Here is a 17,916-nt window from a genome sequence, read left to right on the forward strand (position 1 = left end):
CAGCTTACTAATTCTGCATAAATCAGGTCAATCAATGTGTCAACCTGTAACAGACTGCACACTTTTAACTGAACATGGCAAAATATTCACTCTCTAGAACTTTACATCATCATTTGATGTCAAACAATGAAGCAAATCCCAACAGTATGTACAAAAAACAGCTATGCATTTACAAAAGATTGTTCCCATACTGATTAATCCAGGCAGCTAACTCATTGGTTTATGCAACTTTATTGAAGAAAAATAAATCAATTACTAGCAGAGCTATTAGTTGATCACTCATCCATTGACAACTTGCATCATTTATTCAGTGCTATATTAAACAGTGTACTGGAAGATAGATTAACTAATAGCTCCAAGCCTCCTAACAATTTAAATGAAAATTACAAAATGTTTGAGACCCTATTTTGTAATACAAAGGGTGTCTGACTTCCAATTTCCATTCTCTGTGGAACAAGAACAGGTCATTCCTTTATTGACATGCATAAAATACATCACATTTTCTGTCCTGCTGATGCTATAAATTAAATACCAATTTTCCAGCCACGTCAGTTACGAGCATAAAGTATATCATGTAACCTCAAATCTCTAACAGTGGAAGGCTTACACATGAATGGATGCTGCTAGAATAATGCTGCTTCCTTTAATGTGATAACTCAGCATCCATCTCCCTCCCCCTCAGATGATTCTTCAGCATGTTAGAGCAGTGAGGAATGGTTTTAGTCTCATAACCAAGTTAGAGTGAAGACACTGGCCACATAATACACATGCTCCATTTTTTAAAAAATTCTGAATCTTGGGCAACTGTTCTCTTGTAACTACTTTACAGTTTCTAAAAGCAGTTATTGTCCAAAGCTGGAAGGACTTAAGTCTTCTCAGATGAGCATGTGAATGAATGGAGGGAGGTAAACAAAAAATAAAATTAAAAAAAGATGAGGTCTGATAGGGGAGCAGCCGGATAAGAAAATCAAAAAAGGAACAGTAATTTAAAGTTTATTCCAGCTATAATGCAGGTTATTCTGACTTTAAGGTAGCATCACATGGCATACTTCTGAGTCCGTTCCCGAGACAGTCTGTTGTACTTATCTCTGTCTGTTTTATAGATCCATGCAATCTCTGGCACTAGAGGGTCATGTGTGTTTGGATCACATAGCAGTGAACAAATGGATAAAAGAACTTTAGAAATAGTTAAAGCAGGAGACCACTGTGATCTTCGAATATCGAGACAAATGCTGCCATTACTGTTAATATTTGGATGATAAATTCTTGTTGTAAATGCAACCTTAGGTGGTTTGAAGGGGTAGTCTGTAGGAAAATGAATTGTCAAAAGGAATACACCGCCTTGATATGGGCTGTCATTAGGTCCCATAATTGTGGCTTGCCAATGAAACATATCATCCCCAACTGGACCTGCAGAACATTGTGCTGGAGGGTCACGGGCCAAATCACTAAGTTCCTTATTAATCCGTTTCAGCACCACAGTCTGTGCTTTTCAACTGGCTCCTCACTATTTCGGTGTGTGCTCAAAGTTCCGGCCAAAACTCTTGATTATCCCGGCGGCTGGGAAGGACTGTCTCTTGGTCTCACACCAGCTCTGCCATACACAGGTGCAGAGGGGCCAGGGCCTCCCTCAAGCTGCGGCCTCGGCCTCCTCCCCGCGCGGCAGCTGGTGCCTCCCCGGCCCTACGGGGCTCACGCGCACGACACAGCCACAACATCTAGTACTCAATTTAAATGGTTCTTGTTAAGAATACGCCTGCCAAACGATACTGATTTTGTGGTTCAGTTTAGAAGCTGCACAGTGACGGGGTATTTCTTTGCTTTGGCAGAGAAGTGGAAAGTGCAGAGGGGTTGGCATGCAGGCATCAGCCAGTGCTCACACCCACTAACTGGTAACCACGCCAACAGCAGTGGTACTGCTCATCTCCAGGGATTCACACACAGCCCCAAAGACAACCTGTAATAAACTGGAATAAAATGATGGCATCCATAATAAAGCATCACAGTTTATACAGTTCTCAAAATACCTTTCAATATATTAAATTCATTGATAAGCATTTTCACATATATTATCTCGTTTGATGTTGTTATACCTGTTTAATACTTGATTGCAATTGTGGGTCAGGGAAGTAACTGTCAGGTCACAAATGCTATCTAAATGACCAAGAAAGGCCTCAAACCCAAGTGTTTTGCCTCCAAATCCAATCTCACTGTTCTGCCCTGTACCTGAGGAAGGTGATATAGCTGACCAAGTAGGGTTCTGGTAAGAGCCTTTTTTCAAACCCACAGGAAACCTAGAAGGCATGTCCTCTTAGGGGAGGCTGGGAAAAGGAGTGATTATATATTTGCTATAATTCTTTCAACTATACCAAGACCCTCAAAGACCCATAAACTGAGAACAATTATGTAACTTTCCATTACAAACTTCAATATCCTTTCTTTCAAAGCCCTTCAGTCCTAATCTTGGTTATACCATTTACTGTATGTATGACTCTAGGTCACCAGTGGAATTCCTCTGGGCCTCAGTCACCAAATCTATGTAACAGGGAAAATAATTTCAGCCTTAGAGGGTAGCTAAGAAGTCTTAAGTGAAATAATGTATTTGATGGACTAGATTAAGCCAGGAGCAGAGGTCTGAGGGAGCAGAAGCCCAATTTGGATCCAGGAACTGCATTAGGAAAGTTTTCTTGCCTTTCTGTTTCATAATCCCATTAAAACAAAGGAGACACAAAGATGCAAGTCCTCAAGGGGAAAAGTGAGCTAGCAATTTGGTTCCTAGCAGCCAAAATACTGTAGGATCAGCCAAAGCTTCCTAGGTTTAAAACAGGGCTCACTTTGAAAATTGTGGGGACTTCCCTGGTGGTGCAGTGGTTAAGAATCTGCCTGCCAATGCAGGCGACACGGGTTCGAGCCCTGGTCCGGGAAGATCCCGCATGCCACGGAGCAACTAAGCCCACACACCACAACTACTCAGCCTGCGCTCTAGAGCCTGCAAGCCACAACTACTGAGCCCACATACCACTACTGAAGCCCACGCACCTAGAGCTCGTGCTCCAGAACAAGAGAAGCCACCGCAATGAGAAGCCATGCACCGCAATGAAGAGCAGAACCCCTGCTCGCTGCAATTAGAGAAAGCCTGTGCATAGCAACGAAGACCCAACACGGCCAAAAATAAATAATTAATTAATTAAATTGGAAAAAAAAAGAAAGAAAGAAACTTGTGGTATTTCTGAGGTTCCATAAAATGGGTGCTGTGATAATTCAGAGGGAGAGGAGAGCATCTCAACTATGGGCCTAGACAAGAGTTAGTAACGACTCTGAAGTCTAACTGCCTACATATGTGTTATAAGCTGTAAACATCTCCCTCTTTTTTTTTTTTAATAAATTTTATTTATTTATTTATTTATTTTTGGCTGTGTTGGGTCTTTGTTTCTGTGCAAGGGCTTTCTCCAGCTGTGGCGAGCAGGGGCCACTCTTCATCGCAGTGCGCGGGCCTCTCACTGTCGCGGCCTCTCCCGTTGCGGAGCACAGGCTCCAGACGCGCAGGCTCAGTAGTTGTGGCTCACAGGCTTAGTTGCTCCGCGGCATGTGGGATCTTCCCAGACCAGGGCTCGAACCCGTGTCCCCTGCATTGGCAGGCAGATTTTTTAAAAGTGGATTGGGGTGTCATGAGTGGACCTATTTCTTAAATTTTATTTATTTATTTTGGCTGTGTTGGGTCTTCATTTCTGTGCGAGGGCCTTCCCTAGTTGTGGCAAGCGGGGACCACTCTTCATCACGGTGCGCAGGCCTCTCGTTATCGCGGCCTCTCTTGTTGCGGAGCACAGGCTCCAGATGCGCAGGCTCAGTAATTGTGGCTCACGGGCCCAGTTGCTCCGTGGCATGTGGGATCTTCCCAGACCAGGGCTCGAACCCATGTCCCCTGCACTGGCAGGCAGACTCCCAACCACTGTGCCACCAGGGAAGCCCTCCCTCTTTTTAAAGGTAAAATGAAATTGTGCTTTTTAGTTTAGAGCACACTAGAATAAAACCAAAGTTCTTTCTTATTTAAGTTACAAAACTGTATCTTTACTCTTCACCACAAGATGTCACTACTGCCCAAGAGCAACGTTATAAAATGCTTATTTTTGGGCTTCCCTGGTGGCGCAGCGGTTGAGAATCCGCCTGCCAATGCAGGGGACACGGGTTCGAGCCCTGGTCTGGGAAGATCCCACGTGCCGCAGAGCAACTAGGCCTGTGAGCCACAACTACTGAGCCTGCGTGTCTGGAGCTTGTGCTCCGCAACAAGAGAGGCCGCGACAGTGAGAGGCCCGCGCACCACGATGAAGAGTGGCCCCCGCTCGCCGCAACTAGAGAAAGCCCTTGCACGGAAACGAAGACCCAACACAGCCATAAATAAATAAACAAATTAAAAAATAAAAAAAAAAAAGCTTATTTTTATGATCAGTATCTTACCTTAATATCTTTAAGGGAGACAAACTTCTCGATACCTACTTCAATCATATCCAGCACATGGTAGTCATACATACGACCTAGAAGGAAAATACATTTTCTTTTAACGATTTATTTTTTTCCCAAACAGCTGCCTTATATTCACCTACTTATCTGCGTGTTCAAAATGTCCTAATATCTGCCTCTTTTCTTTCTCCTTAAACCTCCCAAACATGTTCCTTCTTTCTTAAATTTTCAACTCTACCTAGAATGTATTGTTGCAACTTTGGACCTAGAAAGGATCTTAAAAGATCACTTAGCCAAACTCCCTTACTTTACAGAAGAGTAAATAAAGGCCCACGGAGGGTAAAGAGCTTTACCTAAGCCAGTGAGCATGCCAGCCCAAGCCTCAATGCACAGTACAGGGCAAGGGTTTATTTTCAAATGTATTCATTATACAGGTATTTATTAGGGAAGGGTTAATTTGTGTGCATAAGTATGCTGCTACTTTTTTTCTAACTCTAATACTGATTTAGGATATATGTTTTATATTTGAAAAACTTCTACAACTTGAGGTAGGGTGATATTTACATGCCCCTTCTTTACCTGAAGACTGGTAGGTAAAAACAAATTTTATTCACACTCACAAGGAAAATTAAAAACTAGCTTAGTGCTTACTGGCTACTCCTGAATCCTCAATACCATCAATTAATCTGAGTCACAGAACTGACTCTATAAAATAAAAGTATTAAAAAGTAAATGATATTTACCTATTACTAGATTATTTGGCCGCTTCTTATTATGGGAGCCAAACATGAATAAAGAACAATCTGACTTCTTTGAAAAAAATTCCTGTAAAACCAAAGAAATCTCCTTCAATCAATGCATAAATGTAAGAACCTTAAGAATTGTACCTCTTTGAAATAAAAGGTATCCAAACTGGAAAGGAAGAGGTAAAACTGTCATTATACGCAGATAACACGATACTATATATAGAAAACCCTAAAGACTCCACACAAACACTACTAGAACTGATCAACATAAATAAAACAAAAAGACAACCTACGGACTGCAAGAAAATATCTGCAAACAATGAGACTGACAAGGGCTTAATTTCCAAAACATACAAACAGCTCATACAATTCAATAACAAAAAACCCAACCTGATCAAACAATGGGCAGAAGACCTAAATAGACATTTCTCCAAAGAAGATGTACAGATGGCCAAGAGGCACGTGAAAGGATGTTCAACATCACTAACTATTAGAGAAACGCAAATTAAAACTACACTGAGATGCCACCTCACACCAGTCAGAATGGCCATCACTAAAAAGTCTACAAGTAACAAATGCTGGAGAGGGTGTGGAGAAAAGGGAACCCTCCTACCTACACTGTTGGTGGGAATGTAAGTTAGTGCAGTCACTATGGAAAACAGTACGGAGGTTCCTTAAAAAATAAAAATAGGGTTGCCATATGAACCAGCAATCCCACTCCTGGGCATATACCCAGACAAAACTATAATTCAAATGCACCCCAATGTTCACTGCAGCCCTGTTTACAATAGCCAAGACATGGAAGCAACTTAAAGGTCCATCAACAGATGAATGAATAAAAAAGATGTGATACATACCTATACTATGGAATACTACTCAGCCATAAAAAAAGAATGAAATCATGCCATTTGCAGCAACATGGATGGACCTACAGATTATCATACTAAGTGAAGTCAGACAGAAAAAGACAAAATATATCACTTATCATACGATATATATGTGTTATATGTGGAACAAATGAACTTATTTACAAAACAGAAACAGACTCACAGGTACAGAAAACAAATTTATGATTACCAAAGGAGAAAGAGGGTGGGGAAGGGAAAATTAGGAGTCTGGATTAGCAGATACAATCTACTATATATATTGGGTTGGCCAAGAAGTTCGTTCAGGTTTTTCTTAACATGTTACTGGAAAAATAAACAACAAGGTCCTATTGTATAGCACACAGAACTATATTCAATATCCTATAATAAATCACAATAGAAAAGAATATGAAAATGAATATATATAAAACTGAATCACTTTGCTGTACACCAGAAACTAACACATTGTAAATCAACTATACTTTAATTTTAAAAAAAGAAAAAGAATTGTACCTCTCAACTAAAAACAAAATGTACATCAGTTTTTTTCAGTGGAAATTAAAGAAGACTTAATGAACTAGATAGGAATAAACAAAGAAAAAGGACTTTATTTGTAGCTTTTTACTTCAAATTTTCTGATTTGGGGTACTTAGGGAAAAGATGTAAGTTTAAGACTAAAAATATATGAAAACTATTAGGTTAATAAATTTAAAAAGGCCTTTTATTTTCAGCTACGCAGTTATTTTGGAATAGCACACCAAGTATTCCACTTGCTGAACAAAAGCCTTCACTCAAAGGACACACATGAATACACTGGGGACTTACATGAATTAATCAATATGGTTCCTTTGGATGTTTATAACTGTACTCATGAGTTTACCATGCATATAACTACTTTTCACTGCAAACTTCATCCACACAGGAATCTTGCCCTAGAATCTCCACACCATCCCAGCTGTGACTAGTTCCATTTTATGTACCAAGCCAGGACTGACTGACAGATCTATGATGTTCCTACCAGTAAGAGATATCTCCTCCATCTGGCTCTCAAAAATATTGACTTCTATTACAGATTTGAGAGGGATGGAAACACAATTATGGCGTTTCAATCCTGGACAGCTCCTTCTACACTAGTGCCTATACTTTATATCCCACATACTTTGATTCAGTTTATTGAGATTCCCAATCTTAGCACAAAAATTAGATTGAATGTGTTCTAGTCTAGTTCTAGCACAGTTGGAAAAGCTTCCTAAATTAATGACAAAAATGTTAAAGAACATTCGAAGCAACCATAATCCTCAACTTTTCTTTATTGAGTGCAAGATCCCTGAGGTATGGGCCCCTCGTTTGGTTATCATTCATTCCAGTGTTTAAGCAGAAGCAAATAGGAACAAACAACTACCTACTTGCCTATCCACTCCCTGTGTAGAGGATACAGAGTCAGAAAGTCCAAGAATTCTGGCTTTGCCATTTGCTATGGGATCTGGTCAGCCTTTCTGAGAATTAGTTTTATCATGTGTAAATCAAAGACAATAACACTTCCTGAAAAAATCTGCAAGGGCCACGTGACACGTCATATGTGAAAGCAACTTACACTGTGTCGGGCACAAAGCAGGTGTTAAAAATGTTTTTTAAATGTCCAAATCAATGAAAATCCTTTCTTAAAAAAATTTTTTTTACATTCTCATGTTAACACCCCAAAGCTTTCCATAAACTACCTTTCACATATATATAGTACTCATCTGTCATCCTTCTCCATAAAGTCCACTTTTTGTTAAAATTCTACAGCAAGAGTAGACAAATTATCTTCAAAAGACTAGATAGTATATATTTTAGACTTTTTATATGGTGTAAAAAAAAAAACTTTAAAAATGTAAAAACCATTCTTAGCTTGTGGTCCTCACAGAAACAGGGATTTAGCCCACAGGAGGTATATTTGCTAACTCTTGTGCTAAAGCACAGTTCCAAGATTACAGCATAAGAAATGTGCTATTGGGGGATGGGCAGTCAGGAGGAGGAATTCAACCAAATTTCCAACATGATCACTGTTTCCACAGCCATTCTGAGTTCTAGTGTTCTGAGATTTATTACAGCCAATGAAATATCTCCTGTCTCTGGAAGTGGGAGATCAAAGAGAGGAAATGCCACAATTTTAAGTATAAGAAAAGCTGTCATATCGACACTGGATTGAAAAAAAAGTACAGAATGCTACAGATTCTACAACATAACACTTCTACAAAGTGGTCACTCAACTGAAAGCACCATGGTGTCACAAAACAAAATCAGCCCTGGATAAGTCACATGTGGAAGAGAGAGATTTCTGGGTTAGACCCTCCATTTTTACTTTCAAGATCTCTTCAACAAATGACAGTGAAAAACCCAAGACTATGATAAAAGCAATTTTATTTAAAAAGCTATTTATTTTGACAATATTTTCTTAATATAATTTTCAACGCAGTTAGTTGCCAAATTAGGATAAGATGCTCAATTTCAGTTTTCTAATTAGTTATTGAGATTCTTTTCAAAAATTTTTTCTTTTAAACTCACTAAAAGAACAAGCAATGGCGTTCCTGTCAAGAGAACATAATCATGTTCTGATTTTTTTAAAGTCAACTTAAATAGTTTAATCCACGTATTCCCTTAAGATTTTCTTTAGTAAGAAACTAATATCATCACATACTCAAAGTCCACTCATCATTCACCATTTATTATATACCACCTTTTATCTTCTGATTTCATTCACTAGACTTTTTCATTTAGTTTTGATTGCCAATACACTCAAACGGGAATTTGATTAACTCTAGTAAAGCAACTGACAATTGTTAGTTATCATTTGGGTAGTGTTTCTTGTTCTAAAAATACTCAGAAAAAGAAAAGTAAAATTTTCTTAAATCAAACTTGCTCTATAAAAATAGATCCAGACTGAGTGAACTGATGAGGATGAGTATAATTTTTGTGACTTTCTGTCTGAATTTAAAAAAAAAAAAAAAAAAAAAAAAAAAAAAAAAATTCCACACGGACTCAGAGGCAAAGAATATACAAATCAATTTTCACTGCAAAGTAAAGGAGCTGTTACAGTGGAGGATTACTGGACTGAATGTCAATACTATGACATAGTATGAGTGTGTTTCATGTTTGGTAATTGCAATCATTGTTGCTTTTGTTGTGGTCATCCATGTACAATGCTTGGTGTCAGTCGATTTATCTCTTGTAAAAATAAAATACAGTGTGTGTGTGAAAAAAAAAAAACAAAAAAAACAAAACAAAAAAAAAAAAAAAAAAAAAATAGATCCATAGGGCTTCCCTGGTGGCGCAGTGGTTGAGAATCTGCCTGCTAATGCAGGGGACACGGGTTCGAGCCCTGGCCTGGGAAGATCCCACATGCCGCAGAGCAACTAGGCCCGTGAGCCACAACTACTGAGCCTGAGCGTCTGGAGCCTGTGCTCCGCAACAAGAGAGGCCGGGATAGTGAGAGGCCCGCGCAACTCGATGAAGAGCGGCCCCCGCTTGCCACAACTAGAGAAAGCCCTCGCACAGAAATGAAGACTCAACACAGCCAAAAATAAAAAATATAAAAATAAATAAATAAATAAAAATAGATCCATAACAAGCTTCCTTTTGACAATCCATTAATTATGCACTTAAAATGTAATTCAATTTTTAAAAATTCTATCAATATACTTGCAGCGAATACATAACATTCACAGTGAAATGTAAGCTCTATAGTCATCTTTTTGAAAGTATAAAAGTCTTATTTCCCCTGCATTCTGCATCAAAATTCCCTCACATAGGATGATTTCTAATTCAAAATCATAAATGAGGAGTACTATTAAATTAAATGAATTAGTTTGAATAATCACTTATATGCCTTCTTAAATCAGAAAGATTCTTATACTTACCAATGATGTCTGATCCTCAAATGGTCTTGTAATATTTTTCCTAATATTAAAAAAAAGTGACCCTGATTTTAATAATCTTAATAAGTAATTCACCCATAACAATAAATATTAAGTAAAGATAATTTTATATTCAGATGATCAAAAACAAGAAGCTGGAAGAATATTTATTCATTCAAATATTTATTTAGTGCCTATTATGTGCCAGGCACTGTTCTAGGAGCTAGGGATACCATAATACCATGTCAAACAAGATCCTTGCTTTCACGGAGCTTACATTCTAGAGGAAAAATGAACAATTTCAAAAAGTAATATCTGTTGTGACAAAAATAAAATAGGGCACTGTGTTAGTGTGAAGAATGGAAAATGATTATTTGAGTTGAAACCTGATAAATGAGTAGTTAGCCATGGAAAAGTTTTGAGGTTAAGAGTATTCCAGGAAAAGGAAACAGAATAAGAAAAAGATTCTGAGATGGAAACAAGCTTAGACTATTCAAGAAACAGAAAGACAACAAATGTCACTGGAGCTTAGTGAACAAAGGGTTAACAGTGGGGTATGAGGTCAAAGATGTAGACTTGGGCCAGAATATGTAGGGTCTTGTCGGTCAAGGTAAGGAACGTAAGTTATTAAAAGAGTAACGGGAAGCACTGGGGGGTTTTAGGCAAGACAGTGATATGATTGGATTCAAATGTTCTTTTTTTTTAAATTTACTTATTTTATTTATTTATTTTTGGCTGCGCTGCGTCTTCGCTGCTTTCCCCGGGCTTTCTCTAGTTGCGGCGAGCGGGGACTACTCTTCGTTGCGGTGCACGGGCTTCTCATTGTGGTGGCTTCTCTTGTTGCAGAGCACGGGCTCTAGGCTCACAGGCTTCAGTAGTTGTGGCGTGTGGGCTCAGTAGTTGTGGCTCACAGGCTCCACAGTGCAGGCTCAGTAGTTGTGGCAAACAGGCCCAGCTGCTCCATGGCATGTGGGATCCTCCCGGACCAGGGCTCGAACCCATGTCCCCTGCACTGGCAGGCGGATTCTTAACCACTGTGCCACCAGGGAAGCCCCAAATGTTATTTTTAAAGGACTGCTCTGTCTGCTATATAAGGATGGAATGTAGCACAGCAAGAGTGAAGGGGTTAGTACGGAGCTATCACAGTAATCCAGGAGAGAAAGAAAAAAATGGTGGGTTGGACCAGGAATAGTAGTAGTGGACATGGAGAAACAGTGGGTAGAGAAACGCAGAATGCTATCTTTCATGCAAAAGGGAGAAAAATAAGATTACGTATTTTTATTTGCTTAAATATGCATAAAGAAATTCTGTTAAGATATATAAGAAACTAATGATAGTGGCTGTTCTGGGAAGTGTGTGTGTTTATATCTTCACTGTATATTTTTGGATTTTTAGTCATGTAAGTAAAGTATAAAACAGTTCATAATTTTTATGAATTTAAAGAGAAATAAAATCATACACACATGATCTCAATTCTGTTCAAAGAAAAAGATATATAGATATAAAACTGCATGAGGAGAAAATATACATAGCACTTATCTATGGGTGATTATTTACTCTTATCCCAATTATCTAAGATAAATATATATTACTTCTATAATCAGTAAAAAACAAAAAAAAGTATTTAAAAAAATGATGTAAGACAAACAAATCAGGAAAAATTACTGCAGTAATTACTAACAATTAATAAAAAATTAATAAAAAATTACTAACAGCAATTCACAAATAAGCAAATATGACCTGTTGGAAGCATAAGGAAAATGCAAGTTTAAACAAAATTTTCACTTCTTAATTTTAAAAAACAAACCAAAAGTAGGTAGAGACCCATGAAACTCGTACATTTTACTCTGCCAAACTTCTCAAAAAGCACTACTGTTAATATGCTAGATTGGGCATGAAGCTATACCCAGTAATCTCACATCTAGAAATCTCACGTAGGAACTAATACAAAAGAAGAACTCATTTGTGTAAAAATGGCCATTTTAGCATTATTTATAAGAAAAACAACAGCAAAAAAGGAAATCAAAATTTCCTCAAATTAAGGAACAGTGAAGTAAATTTTAGTATAACCATTTATAGGCATTATACTAGCATTAAAAATAATATCTAGGGGCTTCCCTGGTGGCGCAGTGGTTGAGAATCTGCCTGCCAATGCAGGGGACGTGGGTTCGAGCCCTGGTCTGGGAGGATCCCACATGCCGCGGAGCAACTAAGCCCGTGAGCCACAACTACTGAGCCTGCGCGTCTGGAGCCTGTGCTCCGTAACGGGAGAGGCCACGACAGTGAGAGGCCCGCGATGAAGAGTGGCCCCCGCTCGCCGCAACTGGAGAAAGCCCTCGCACAGAAACGAAGACCCAACACAGCCATAAAATAAATAAATTAATTAATAATAATAATAATAATAATAATATCTAAAGGACACCTATCAATAGAAAAATGCTTACAAGACAAATGTAAAAGGCACAAAAGAATTGTCAGAATAATGAAATTGTTTCTGTACCATGACTGCAGTGGCAGACACAACTCAATGTATTTGTCAAAACCCATGAAAGTATACACCACAAACAGTAAGTTTTACATACATAAATTAAAAAAACAACAACCAGGAAGTGATAGAAAACCCAAAATAGAATACAGACTGTAATAAATGACCTTAACTACAGTATAAATGAATAACACAACCACACTGAAGGGGCAAAAATAACCTAACCTGACTTACACTGGAAAACAATATTTTTACTGCATATTGTGAGGTTAAAGACAAAAAGAACTGCACACAAATTCCATACTCTAGTTAGTAAAATTGTTTCTTATAAGGTTAGAAATTCTGAAACTACTAGAATTACACAAATAAGTAAATATATTGTAACAAAGGCAAGGTTTCTTACTGTCAGAAGATAGAAGAAACAAAGAAGAAAAGGAGAAAGGCTAGAATGAAGTCTCTGGTATTCGACTGGAATCGGAAGCACTAGTATGCACTCATGATTTTTTAGGAAGTATCAGTATCAACTCAGGGTTTTTTAATATATAAATAAATATAAACAAATATAGACGTGCGTACATGCATAGGTTAATGTACATAATATTTATTTTCAAGCTCTGTCTGCTGAGAGGACCTAGAGACAATGACACTCCAGTAGCAATTGAGCATACTTAGTGCCCAGACCTGTTTCTAAATTATCAGTCTCCAATATATGGAACCAGGGCTGATTCCAGGGCTGTGGCAATGAAAACTACAAGATGAACCCAGAGCATCTTGTGGTGCCAGAAAGGAAGTGCTGAAACACAGGGGGCACTTTGAAAGGCCAACCTGACAGAGATCCCAATGGCCAAATGGAGAACAATTTATGCAACAAAATAAATCATGACAGGACTTCCCGGGTAGCGCAGTGGTTAAGAATCTGCCTGCCAATGCAGGGGACAAGGGTTCGAGCCCTGGTCCGGGAAGATCCCACATGCCGTGGGGCAACTAAGCCCATGTGCCACAACTACTGAGCTTGCGTGCCACAACTACTGAAGCCTGAGAGCCTAGAGCCCCTGCTCCGCAACAAAGGCAAGCCACCGCAATGAGAAGCCCGCGCACCGCAACAAAGAGTAGCCCCTGCTCGCCACAACTAATGAAAGCCCGTGTGCAGCGAGGAAGACCCAACGCAGCCAAAAATTAAATAAATAAATAAATCATGGCAGCACTGGATTATAACCCCAAAGAACATAATAAATATCTGTAAGTCCACACTGACATAAATAAGTAATTAAACAAATGGAGGAAAAGGGACAGATTTTCCTTACAGAATTCCAATTAATAAACGTAGAGGGAATAAGAGAAATCAAAAACCACTACTAGAACACCACAGTAATCACTGTTGTAGACAAGATCCACTGATGAATGCTAAAATGAATAAGCAAAAGTTTGAGGAGAAATAGGATTATTTGCACAGTTTCTAACTATCTCCTCTAAACGTTTGTTAATTACAAAGGGGAAAATAGAAACTTTTTAGTGGAGAAACCCAGCAGACATCACTTTAACCAAGGTTAACAACACCAGTAATAAGACATCATGTACTCCCTGGTATGATTTACTGAAAAAGGCACATCACTTTTGTGGCATTCTTGCCCATAATGCATAATCTCAATCCACTCATGAGAAACTTAAGAGCAAACTGAAGGATATTTTACAAAATAACTGACACTCATCAAAAGTGTCAAGGTCATCAAAGACAAGGAAAGATTGAGGAACTGTAACAAACTGGAGGAGACTAAGGAGATGTGACAACTGAACACAATGTGGGATCCTGGAAGACAAAAAGGATATTAATGAAAAAACTGGGGCTTCCCTGGTGGCGCAGTGGTTAAGAATCCGCCTGCCAATGCAGGGGACACAGGTTCGAGCTCTGGTCCGGGAAGATCCCACATGCCACAGAGCAACTAAGCCCGTGCGCCACAATTACTGAGCCTGCGCTCTGGAGCCCGCGAGCCACAACTACTGAGCCCATGTGCCACAACTACTGAAGCCTGCGCGCCTAGAGCCTGTGCTCCTCAACAAGAGAAGCCACTGCAATGAGAAGCCCATGCAACGCAACGAAGAGTAGCCCCTGCTCGCCGCAACTAGAGAAGGCCCGCGAGCAGCAACGAAGACCCAACGCAGCCAAAAATAAAATAAATAAATTTATTAAAAAAATATATATTTTTCTAAATCTCCCATAAAGTGGTTGGTTGTTACTTTTATAACAAAACAATATAATAAGTGAAATAAAAGAAATCATGACTTACTTTTTATACAGGACTCCATATGGTTTCTTCAGTGCATACTGTAAAACATAATTTATAGCTTTCAAAACAAAACACATTCTGAAAAGCAGAGGTAAAAATCAAGCATTATAACAGTCATTATACAAGATTATCCTGGTCCCTGAATCCTATTCTGCTATCTTCTGCATGGCTCCCTTTTGATCACTTATAACTTGCAACACGAGCTTAATGTTCTTAGCTGGGACTTTCCTAATTAAAAATTTCTATGCCCTTTCAATATTCTATTCAATTTAAATGATTCCCTTCATTTCCTTAAATTCTAGCTTCATCTAGCCCACTCTCCTTTAGCCATCCCCAATTATCTGCAGTTCCCCAAATGCATCATGCTCATTCACACGCCCTCTTGCACAAGCTTTTTCCTCAGCCTTGGAAGCCCTTCTCTTCCTCTTCCTTTTCTCCTTCTTGTTCCAACTCCTCCTTCAAAATGAAACTTAAGTGTCATCTCTAGGAAGCCCATCCTGTGTGTGGCAACCCCCGTGGGATTTTAACTCAGCCTCCCATCCTACCCTGTGTGTACCTCCAGCACAGCACTTCATTCACAATGCTGTTAACTTTTACTTATGTCTTCCTCACTAAGCTCACTGAAGGGAAAGACTGTGTCTTATGTAACTATTAATTCCTAGCACCTAGCACAGTAATTGGTATTGTTGAAAGAATAAATAGATAGTAATATGCAGTTACCTCATTTTACAAATTAGATATGTTCCTGAAATGTGAGTAAATCAAATGCTAGTAGTTGAAATCAGGTGAAATTTACTAAGGGAACTAGCTGCTGTAAGGAAAACCAGTAGTCAGTGCCTTGGTGAGACGTTAGCTTTTCTCTAAGGCTAGTATTTCTTAAGGCAAGCCAAATTTATCTATGTGTTTCTCAGGCAGCCCAACTAGTATACTAAAAATTTCCTAAAATAATTTCAACACCATTTAAAAAGTATATATATACGTACCACATCTCTAAGTACTTGTGTCACTGTTGAACTTGCATTGCCCCCTTTAATCAGCATAGCATTTTTAATATTTTCACTGAGTTTCGGTTCTCTTTTCTCAAGGAATCTCTTGGCTCTTTTTGTTTTGGGCTTTCTATTCGGAAAAATCACAATTCATAACATCTTAGAACATTTTCCTCATATTACAAAACCATGACTTATGTGCAAATTCTTAAAAATCAACAGAGACATTACATGACATTTATCAGTTAGGATTCCATCAATAAACAAAATCTCACTTTTTAGGGAAATATTAGTAAAAGATATTCAGTTATTACTGTTAAATAAGTGTTAATTTTATTAGATACAGTCTTTAAAAAGACTCCCATTTTTATATTCCCAGCATTCTTTTATTACTGTTTTCTAAACCTTTTATTTAAAAAAAGAGATAGAACTTCCCTGGTGGCACAGTGGTTAAGAATCCGCCTGCCAATGCAGGGGACACGGGTTCGAGCCCTGGTTCGGGAAGACCCCACATGCCGCGGAGCAACTAAGCCCGTGCGCCCAACTCCTGAGCATGCGTTCTAGAGCCCACGAGCCACAACTACTGAAGCCTGCACACCTAGAGCCTGTGCTCTGCAACTAAGAGAAGCCACTGCAATAAAAAGCCCGCGCACTGCAACGGAGAGTAGCCCCCGCTCGCCACAACTAGAGAAAGCCCGCACGCAGCAACGAAGACCCAACGCAGCCAAAAAATTAAAAAGGCATTAAAAAAAAAAAAAAACTAACCTAGACCAATCACTCTGCAAGATATGAAGGGAAAACAAATCCATTATTCTGATTTTATGATGTGACAGCAGGAGTAGAACGCTTTTATACACTCTGTTCACCTCTGCTTACACTACAGTGAGAATCTTGATTTTCCAACAGTTCTCTGCCATCTACTGAAATAATTCCTCTTCTCTTAAATAACTATGACCCTCCCTCCTTCCGGTCCCGTGGACGCTTCGTGAAGTAAAAGAAAAATAATATACACAAACTTACTTTACCATGCAGACTTTAAAAATTCACCAGATAAAATGTCAAGCACATTTAAAGCTTCTAATCATTTATTGGTTGATAAAGATACACAGTACTTTTTAAGTCAAACCAAGAGAGAGTTAGTGTGTCTATAACCCAATAAAAGTGCTGTATGTTTTTTATTCCATGTACTTTATTGCTTCTGACTAACCAGCAACTAATGCAAATAACACCTTGTACGTTTTATTAGCTGTTTGTCCCACAATGACACAGTAAACTAGTCTTACTCATCTTTGCGGTCCCCACACCTGCAGAGGAATATTCAGCACATGTGCAAAAATCCCTAATTTAATCACCAAAAGAATAATCTGTCCTTTTGATTACGTTAACCCAGGTAAAACGCAAGAAAACCATAGCAAATAACAGCAGAACTATTTATGAGATCGATAAACATTTTCTGGACTAACATTACCCAAGACATTGCGGCAGACATTACCCAAGGATAACTCAGAAGTGTACAAGTTTGGGAAAAAGAAAAAAAGCTAATGAGCATCTCTACGTGCTGCCGCAAAGCCTTTACATACATTCTCGCAAATATTCCTCACAGTTCTATGAAGTACGACTATTATGAACGCTATTTTACAGAGTAAACTGAGACTTACGGAGACTAAATGGCCCAGTCGCATAGCTTTAAGTGGACGGGCCCGGACTGTCACCTAAATCTGTCACATTCCCAGGCCTGTGCTCAGAGCACCTCACTCAGGTGTTCTGTGGCCAGAACACCTCTCCCACCTTCCTCTCACTTCTGCGGAAGCCGAGACACTCCTAATTGTCTAGGATAAAAGCGGCCAACGCCTCGGTGCCACCTCCACGCCGCGGCTCCCACACACGGCCTTCCCTGCTCTCCGTCTCCCCGCAGGCCGCCCCAACACACGGAGACCCAAACTAGTGGATACATCCTCACGGAGTGGCAACGGGTGCGAGGAAAGAGCGTGGGCGGTCAGGAGGAGTGGGAGGCAGGGACGCTATTCCTCCGTCCCGCTACAGAGGCCCTTCTCCCCAACGTTACCCGGGGAAAGAACCCACTGCACTTACACAACTCGATCCAAAGCGTCCATGCTACCGCAGCGACCACCTGGCGCACGCACGTGTACCGCAGGGTTACAGGAGATACGGCAGCGCGTCGACCGAGGCGGAA

The 17,916-nt window shown here is 39.4% G+C and overlaps 2 protein-coding genes across 3 annotated transcripts in view; both read right to left on the reverse strand.

Moving 5' to 3' along the window:
• RPF2 (ribosome production factor 2 homolog) overlaps positions 1–17,915 on the reverse strand; it is a 40,274-nt gene extending 22,359 nt beyond the window's left edge. For both annotated transcript variants that reach the window (XR_009506182.1, XM_059941404.1), the window contains exons 1-6: positions 17,814–17,915; positions 15,720–15,852; positions 14,737–14,774; positions 9,970–10,009; positions 5,202–5,283; positions 4,456–4,532 (exon numbers count right to left, since the gene is read on the reverse strand). Coding sequence is in view for 1 of the 2 variants with exons in the window: in XM_059941404.1 (XP_059797387.1) it covers positions 4,456–4,532; positions 5,202–5,283; positions 9,970–10,009; positions 14,737–14,774; positions 15,720–15,852; positions 17,814–17,836 (393 nt within the window). In the remaining variant the exon portion in view is untranslated. The remainder of the gene's footprint in view (positions 1–4,455; positions 4,533–5,201; positions 5,284–9,969; positions 10,010–14,736; positions 14,775–15,719; positions 15,853–17,813) is intronic.
• On the reverse strand, positions 212–1,963 carry LOC132376319 (ubiquitin-conjugating enzyme E2 D3-like). Its single transcript, XM_059941994.1, has one exon. The coding sequence runs from the start codon at positions 1,391–1,393 to the stop codon at positions 1,037–1,039; it is 357 nt and encodes a 118-aa protein (XP_059797977.1). The 5' UTR covers positions 1,394–1,963; the 3' UTR covers positions 212–1,036.
• Position 17,916: the final 1 nt, after the last annotated feature.

This window comes from Balaenoptera ricei, chromosome 12, assembly GCF_028023285.1.
Source record: "Balaenoptera ricei isolate mBalRic1 chromosome 12, mBalRic1.hap2, whole genome shotgun sequence".
NCBI lineage: Eukaryota > Metazoa > Chordata > Mammalia > Artiodactyla > Balaenopteridae > Balaenoptera > Balaenoptera ricei.